At 36.1% G+C, this 8,592-nt stretch overlaps 1 protein-coding gene across 1 annotated transcript; it reads right to left on the reverse strand.

The window, feature by feature from the left end:
- Positions 1 to 633: 633 nt before the first annotated feature.
- LOC138876695 (NAC domain-containing protein 30-like) lies at positions 634 to 1,626 on the reverse strand. Its single transcript, XM_070155710.1, has 2 exons — positions 901 to 1,626; positions 634 to 753 (listed from the first exon to the last, which is right to left on the reverse strand). The coding sequence occupies exons 1-2, from the start codon at positions 1,624 to 1,626 to the stop codon at positions 634 to 636; spliced, it is 846 nt and encodes a 281-aa protein (XP_070011811.1).
- Between the last annotated feature and the right edge of the window lie 6,966 nt (positions 1,627 to 8,592).

Raw genomic sequence — 8,592 nt, forward strand, 5'->3', positions numbered from 1 at the left:
AATTTCTTCACCGGACCTCCAAAATTAATTTCGATTGCGCTTCTAGGCCTTAAATCATCCCCCGAAACTAACCGAATCATCGGAATTCAATTCCGAGCCCTCTAACTCACAAGTCAACGTCCGGTTGACTTTTCCAAACTAATTCTTCCTTAAAGAGACTAATTGTCCCATTTCATACCAAACTCGATCCGAATTGACTCAAATTCACCAAGTACACATATTGAAACATGAATAAGCATTTAACAGGGAATACGGGACGTAAATATAGGAAACAACTGTTCGGGTCGTTACAATGAGCTAGTACATAATCTTCAAAACTAAATACTCCAACTGAACTAGGCAACTAAAACAGAAAATCGACGCCAAACTATTATAAGTGAGCACTATCTCTCTGAGAGAAAAACAGGAATAACAAAAAATTTGGCAGAACTTTCAGTAGTATTAAGTTTTCAGCAGTACTACATAAACTATCAACGGCCATCTTCAATATGGCGACCATATGTCACTAGCTAGTTAAAAACTAGTATTACAGAACATTAGGAAATTAATTCAAATTATATTGCTAAATCATATTGCAGTACAGGTTTGTAACTTTATCTAAGAGTTAGCTGGGATCAAATTAACTAAACTGCCCTAGCAAAAATGAATCTCCTCATCCTCTGGCAAATAGAAATTGATAGTATCCAGATCGACATCTTCCGCAGAAGCCCACAAAGTAGCATGTTGATGGTCTTCGACTTTATATTCCATATTCTCTTGATCATCTTTTGCTATATCTTCAGCTGGAACATCTTCTGATTGCAGAACGGTATCAATATATTCTTCAAGTAACTGCTTTTGGACTTCATCCCCCTGATCTAGGCAATCTTCAACGTTCTCCTCATGATCATCCACATCAACAATAATATCGTCCAATAAACCAAGTACATGGTCTCTAACTTGATCTCCCTCTACATATTGGATAATATTATTCTCTTGATCATCCAGCTTTGCTATAGTACCATTCGACCTTATACCATTGTCTTCAACTTGAACGTCGGTGTTGATAAATTTTTCAATATCTCTCACATTCTCATCATTAACTACCTCATCAATATTGTTTCCTTTTTTCTTGTCACCAGGTTTGCCCTTCTTCTTGATCTTACAAATTACGAAACCTTTGTTCTTAATCTCCCTAGCAGCCAGATAACGATCAAACAAAGAGTACTCAGTCATCAACCATTCGCCGTTCACGTTGTTTGACGATTTGTTAGCGGGGATGTACTTCAAACTTTTCACGTATCCCATGAGTCTTCCTTTATCATCAAACACCTCTCGGCCTTTGCCTTGAGGCTTCCAAGTGCCCTTCCCGACAGTTCTTGAAACTCTTTTCCACGTTGGCTTCTCTTTCTTCTGCGGCGTTATGAAGTAACGAGTGTTGTTGTTGTTGTTTCCCTGATCATAAGCTTCGAAAATCTGCCATGGCTCCTTGTCGGCGTAGAGATCCGCCACCTGCATGAGTTCATTCTGAGAGTGAAGTGGCTCGTCTCTCACAAACTCTATTAGATACTTGAGCACTTCCCTGCCCGTCGGATGAAAGCGATAACCCATCGGGCGAGAAAAACACTTAGCCTGAGAATACTCCATTAATGAACAGTACTACTGCTGCGAAGAAACAAGTTATAAGAGATTGATATTTGATGAATATATGAGTAAGGAAGAAATATTAGAATGGCGGAAACCCTACTAAGATACAGTAGCTAGCTATGAATTGATGGTTGAGTTTTGAGGTACTCTATATTTATAGCTATCTGGGGGTGGAGTTGGATATATAGCTTATTTTTCATGCATGATTTGTTTCCTTATTTCTTTTAGGGTTTTACCTGAAAGCTGCTGATTGAATACAATACGTGGAGAAGGATCGTGATCCATCACTATATATTTTCCATACGTTTTTTTTGCATTTTCCCCATTTTTTCTGTTAGCATATATTATTACTCAGAATGCACTAGCTTTTCTTATTTCCTTTATTTATATCTATTTTGTGATTCGTCCACTAATTTCTTCCTTTTGGAATGTTTAGTGTTTCTCTAAATCTATTTTTTGATATATGGCTTTAAGTTTCCTTTTCTTTAATAATCTGTCTCCTAGTTCAAAAAGATTTGTGAATGAGGGAATATTTCCTTATACGTAAGCAAGTTTTGTTTCCTAATCTTATAGTAATATTTATATTTATATAAATGATAATCTATGTGTATTTTGAATATCAGATTTTAAGTTCGTCAATTTTCCTCTTCCTTGGACTACTTTGTAAATTTTCCCTAACAAAATTATTTGTCATTCCTATTTTTTTTTCAACAAAAAAAAAAAGAATCATAAGTAAGAAAATTAAGAGTTACTTTTATTTTTAAAATTCATGGGGTTATTATTAGGAAATAATTGAACTGCGCGGGAAATAAGAATATTCATTTATTGTGATTTCTTGTTGTACATATATATTGACAAATGAACCACCCCATATATTTGTTGTTAGGTATTGACTGAACCCAATTTTGAGGGTAAATACTCTATTAAGCATAATAATAGTCTTCTTTATCATACCCTAAAGTTTATTTTAGGAACCAAGACGTCCTTTTTTCTTCTTCTTTTGCAATTACGAAGAACTCCTATACAGTGATAACATATTGCATTCTACGTACCCTATTAATTTAATGAGTTATAAGTATCAACATAAACAGTTAATAATAATAGCAAAATAACTTAACATGCAGTAATCAGTTGTCAGGAGCTCGTTAGAAATCCAACCTTTGTATTCAGAGGTGCAGGTTTCGAACTTCCCCATCACTCAGTGACTCAGTCCACATTTTTCCCCTTTGCCAGTACTTAAAAAAAAAGGCAAGTCAACTCAAGCAAAAGAAAATTCAACCTTAATCGACCCTTTTCCCTAATAAACAACATAATAAAAGTTCAAGATGGTTTAAATCCAAGATCAATTTTAAGTTGTTAAGACATCCATTTAGATTATCATTATATAAAAATTAAAATAAAAAGGTAAAATCTACGTTAATTTAGCATGATTTAGAGATAGGCAAAGACCAAGTTATCCAACCTAACAATATTAATATGATGTAGAACATTCTTATGTTAACCTAAATAGTTTCTTTCTATATCGTTGTTATATATTGTGATTCAAAATATAAAATATGAAGATATCGGAGATATATTGGTATCATTCATCATGAAATACAGCTTGTAAATCTACTAGATTTATAGTGTTATATTTGTCAAGAGTGGATTTAGAATATATATGTAATGACTAATTAGAACTAGGGAGTACCTCTTTTCCAAAATGCAATGTGTAAAGGTAAATTTGGTACATTGGTTTTTCTATTTTTATTTAAGATATTATTCATATATTCGACCTCAATTTGACTAGGACTAAGAAAGTTATTATTGTTGTTGTTTAAGATATTATTCTTTTCAATTAAGAAACCTTCTAAAAATCAAGTGCAGGAATTCTCTTTCTATATACGTATACTAGTAGTCATACTCGCGCGATGCGCGATTAATATTTTTAAAAATATTATTTAAATTAAATTGTGATCGGATTTCTTTGAACATATTAGATCATATTGCTTTAGTAAAAAAACCATTCTCCATTCACGTTGTTTGACAATTTGTTAGCGGGGATGTACTTTAAACTTTTCACGTATCCCATGAGTCTCCCTTTATCATCAAACACATCCTGGCCTTTGTTTTGAGGCTTCCAATGCCCTTCCCAACAGTTTTTGAAACTCTTTTCCAAGTATGTGTTAGTATAGTGTATTTTGTAAAACGATTTTGGAGAAAATAAAATGACATAAACAGAAATGTAAACGAAATAACAAAAACCAATTTGAGCCACTGAATTCACAGTGTTTCCTTAAGGAATTTAATCCCCTCCTAGTACCCAAGATTATGGATTATTTCCTCTCAGGATAGAACGAATTATACACTGGTATAGTGGTGCTTCAAACCCCAGTGTTTCAGCGGACACAAAGTTCGGTAGCAAATCACACTTACGGTTCTTTTCTTTGCAGTTAAAATATGCAGACGAAAGGAGAAGAACTCAAAAAATTCGTATGGAAATTCTGAGTAGAATAGACTTGTATTTATATCCAAAGTTGGACTGAAATCTGAAGAGGTGCAACTCTTCAGAATGACCATTTATGCAAAATGGACACAACATAAATGTCATTACATAAATGGCTATTTACTTAACAATAAAGAGGGAAAATTGAAGAGGGTAGTTTAATTTTCAGTTACACAACTGAAAAACGAATTGGAGAATTTAATATTAATATTTATTTTAATATTGATATTATGTTATTAAAACAAATATTTAATAACATTTCTGTTAATATTTTACTATTAACAAATAAATTTGGTCCAAAAAATTATCAATCAATCATTTGACCAAATCCGAAGCCGAAGCCGAAGCCGAAGCCAAAGCCGAGCGAGCGAGCGACGACAGTGCGAGACTTGCCTTCTTCTCAACTCTTTAAGAGCTAGAAGAAGAGCATTTGCTTATATACCCATAAAAAACCTCTTCCTCTTCCAATATGGGACAATGTTCCTTCATCAAGGGGGAACTTAAAATTTCACTTAAAATTTTATTTCCCTCCAGTTCCATTCACTCTCTTTTAAGCCTCATTAATACTTAAAAACCCCAACAGTAGGTTTCTCTTTCTTTTGAGGAGTTATGACGTAACGAGTGTTGTTGTTATTCCCGTGATCATAAACTTCGAAAATCTGCAATGGCTCCTTGTCGGCATAACGATCGGCCACCTGCATCACTTCATTCTGTGCGGGAAGCGGCTCGTCTCTTACAAACCCTACACAAGGGAGGCTCTAGGGTAAGGCAAGTGAAGCTCTTGCCTTAGGCCCCCAAATTAGGGCTGTTCATTTGGATCGGATATTCGAAATCCGAACCGATCCATTCAATTTCGGATTTCATTTTTCGGATTGGATCAGATTTCGGATTGTGTTTATTAAAATTTCGAATTTCGGATTGGATTCGAATTGGTATATTTTAATCCGATCTGATCCAAAATCTGAAATTATTAGGCAATGTATAAATACTACACTTTAATTTCAGATAGTCAGTACTTCCTTTACATCTTCTTCCAAGTTATTACCTTTACAATTGCTGAATTTAGCTATATTGGTACAATAGTACTCTCATAATTGCATAAACCTGAATTTTTCTTAATGTATTACCTCTCTTACAAAGAAAATATACATATTAGTTTGCAACTTTGAGGCATAATAATCCGATCTGAAATCCGATCCGATCCAAACTTTAAAATCTGATCCGATCCAATATAATTCGGATCAGATTCGAATTGCATTTTCTATAATCCGAAATCCGAATCTAAAATGTGCTAAATCCGATCTGATCCGATCCGTGCACAACCCTACCCCAAATATTTAAGGCCCAAAAAATATAAAGTACTACTATATCATTATATAATATATGTAATTTATATTTATATTGTGACGACCCGACCCGTCGTCTCATGAGTTACTACCCCGTTCCTCCCATTTTCTGCTTTCTTATGTTTCATTATCGGTATTGGGTGCGTTAGAATTTATTTGGAGTAATTTTGATAAGACACGAGACACTTAGTCTCTTTTAAGAAGGCTTAAGTTGGAAAAGTCAACCGGATGTTGACTTATGAGTTAGAGGGCTCGGAATTGAATTCCGATGATTCGGTTAGCTCCGGGTGATGATTTAAGGCTTAGGAGCGCAATCGAAAGAAATTTTGGAGGTCCGGTGAAGAAGTTAGACTATTTTGGCGAAGTTAGAATTTCGGCGATTTCCGGTTGATAGGTGAAATTTTGATCCGGGAGTTGGAATGGAGTTCCGAGAATTTCTGTAGCTTCGTTATGTCATTTTGGACTTGTGTGCAAAATTTGAAGTCAATCGGACGTGATTTGATAGGCTTCGGCATCGGAAATAGAAGTTGGAAATTCTAAAGTTCATAAAACTTGGATTGGAGGTTGATTCATGATTTTAGCGTTGTTTGATGTGATTTGAGGCCTCGATCAAGTCTGTAATGTATTTTGGGATTGGTTGGTATTATTGGTCAGGGTCCCGGGGGCCTCGGGTGTGTTTCGGATGCCCAACGGGTCATTTTTGGAATATTTTTGCCGTTTTGAGCATAAATGTAATGATCTAAAGGTTCATTTTTAGTTCTAAAGATCCAAATTTGATTTCGATACTTTCAGAATTTAAATCATGAATTATAGGACTGATCTGGAAATTTTGGTTTAATTTCATCAAGTCGCAATTGGGTTTTTGACGTGAAATGTGAGTTAATTGTTTAACGAGCGAAATGGGTATTGAACTGGGAAAAATAGCTCCGAATTGAGTTTTGATTGAAGAGTTGTGTTTGTATTATTATTTGTGACTCATAGGAACAAGAATCGTCTAATTCCGAGTTCGTATGATGGAGTTAGAGCCATTTTAGTGAAAAATGGTTGTGCTGCAAATTTCTTAAAAGCTGCTGTATTTTCTGCAGCAGTGAACAGTACCCGTGCGTGAACAGGGAACAGTGACCTTGAGGCCGTGTGCAGTAACACGTGAACAGTAACCCGTGAACAGTACCGGACAGAATGTTAAGTTCGGGAGATTTTTCCATTTTTGACAATTTGGAGCTCGGATTTTGGGCAATTTTGAGCGAAAAATCACGAGAAATCTTGAGGTAAGTCACTTGTGATCATTTCTACTCCAAAATATTGAATTATCATCGAATAGTCCGACTAGATTACATGTTTTTGAGGAGTAAATTGAGGATTTAGGCCTAGGGATTTGAAAATAAGATTTGAAGATTTGAGGGGTCATTTGAACTCCGATTTTGGTAAATTTTATATGTACGGACTCGTGGCGAGACGAGTAATCCGGTGATATGACTTTCGTAATTTTTGAGAAGTGGGCCTGGGGCTCGAGTTTTGCAAATTTCGTGATTTTCGATATTTTTCGAGTCTTTTCGATTGAGTTATATTTCCTTAGCCTATTGTAATATATTCCTTGTGGTTTTGGCAAGATTCAATGCGCGAGGAGGTCGATTCGAAAGGAAAGGGCATCGCGAAGTATACTTTTGGCCGTCTTGAGGTGAGTAATAGATGTAAATGCTGTTCTGAGGGTTTGAAACCCCGGACTTTCACATCGTAACGCTATATTGAGGCGTGACACGCACTCCATGGCGAGTGCGGGGTCGAATACTATTGGGGATTGTGACTTGGTCCATCCCGTGTAATATTTATACTATACTGGTGATTGATACACATACTTCATTGATATTACGGGGCTTGATGCCATGTTTGGGGCCTTGTGCCGATTTGCAAAATCCTTCGAGGATTGATATTACTGCTTAGCATGTTTTGCATATCATTTAATTTCAGTCCAAGGTTTTAAATGCTGTTTTGCAAACTCAGCCATAATTCTAAGTGTTGAAAACTTAAATGATATTTTTAAATGTATTCCGGGCTGGGAACTTCTGTTTTGTAAATGCCCAAGGGGCTTATTATATTATTTTCTAGACTGATTATAAAGTGACTTGAAACAGTGGTAACAATGACACTGTGTGATATACTTGAAACAGTGGTAACAATGACACTGTGTGATATACTTGAAATAGTGGTAACAATGACACTGGATGATATACTTAAACAGTGGTAACAATGGCACTGTATGATATAAATTGGTCAGGTAACAATGACTGACCAAGATATTGCGCTTGGGCTGTAGGAGCCCCTCTGGAGTCTGTACACACCCCCAGTGAGCGTCGTCGACGATAAATAAATATGGATGGCTCGGGCTGCACGCCACAGTGGGTACTGGAATGTACCATCATATGCATTGCATTGTATTCATGTATTTCTATTTATACTGTTGTTTAGTTGCTTAGTTCCATATGTTGCTGTATATTTGGATTTTAGCTTACTTTGTGTATTTACTAGATTTTCTTATCTTCAGACTGTAGTTACTTTTATTACTCACTGGGTCGGAGTACTGACTTTACTCCCTGCACCTTGTGTGCAGATCCAGGGCAGTCTCAGGCTCAGTAGATCTAGTTGATCAGCAGATCCAGCTTCTGGGAGTATCGAGGTAGCTGCATGGCGTTCGCAGCCATTGATCTTCTCCCTCCTATCCTATCTCTTTATTTCCGCATTATCAGACTTTGGATATACCATGTATTAGGATGATATTCTGTATTCTAGAGGCTCAGATTCGTGACACCGGGTCCTAGTGAGATTATATTGTGTATTTTGTTAAATTCTTCAGTACTTTAATCTTGCTTAATTGATATTTCTTTCCGCTATTTTTGATAAATTGGGTTAAGTGTTGAATAATGGTCGGGCTTGCCTAGTAGTGTGTTGGGCGCCATCACGACCGGGATTTGGGTCGTGACAAAGTTGGTATCAGAGCCTAGGTTACTTGGTCTCGCGAGTCATGAGCCGGTTTAGTAGAGTCTCGCGTATCGGTACAGAGACATTTGTACTTATCCTCGAGAGGCTGCCGAACCTTTAGGAAAACTTCATATTCTTGAATTCTTATCGTGCGTCCTT

The sequence above is a fragment of the Nicotiana sylvestris genome, chromosome 1, assembly GCF_000393655.2.
Source record: "Nicotiana sylvestris chromosome 1, ASM39365v2, whole genome shotgun sequence".
In the NCBI taxonomy this organism is placed as follows: Eukaryota; Viridiplantae; Streptophyta; class Magnoliopsida; order Solanales; family Solanaceae; genus Nicotiana; species Nicotiana sylvestris.

Bases quoted from the DNA above. Each gene is read 5' to 3' on its own strand.
- LOC138876695 (XM_070155710.1), bottom strand. From the start codon at position 1,626: ATGGAGTATTCTCAGGCTAAGTGTTTTTCTCGCCCGATGGGTTATCGC. The intron at 754-900 runs GTTGATGTGGAT...GATGATCAAGAG, and splicing joins GTTTATTGGACGATATTATT to AATATGGAATATAAAGTCGA.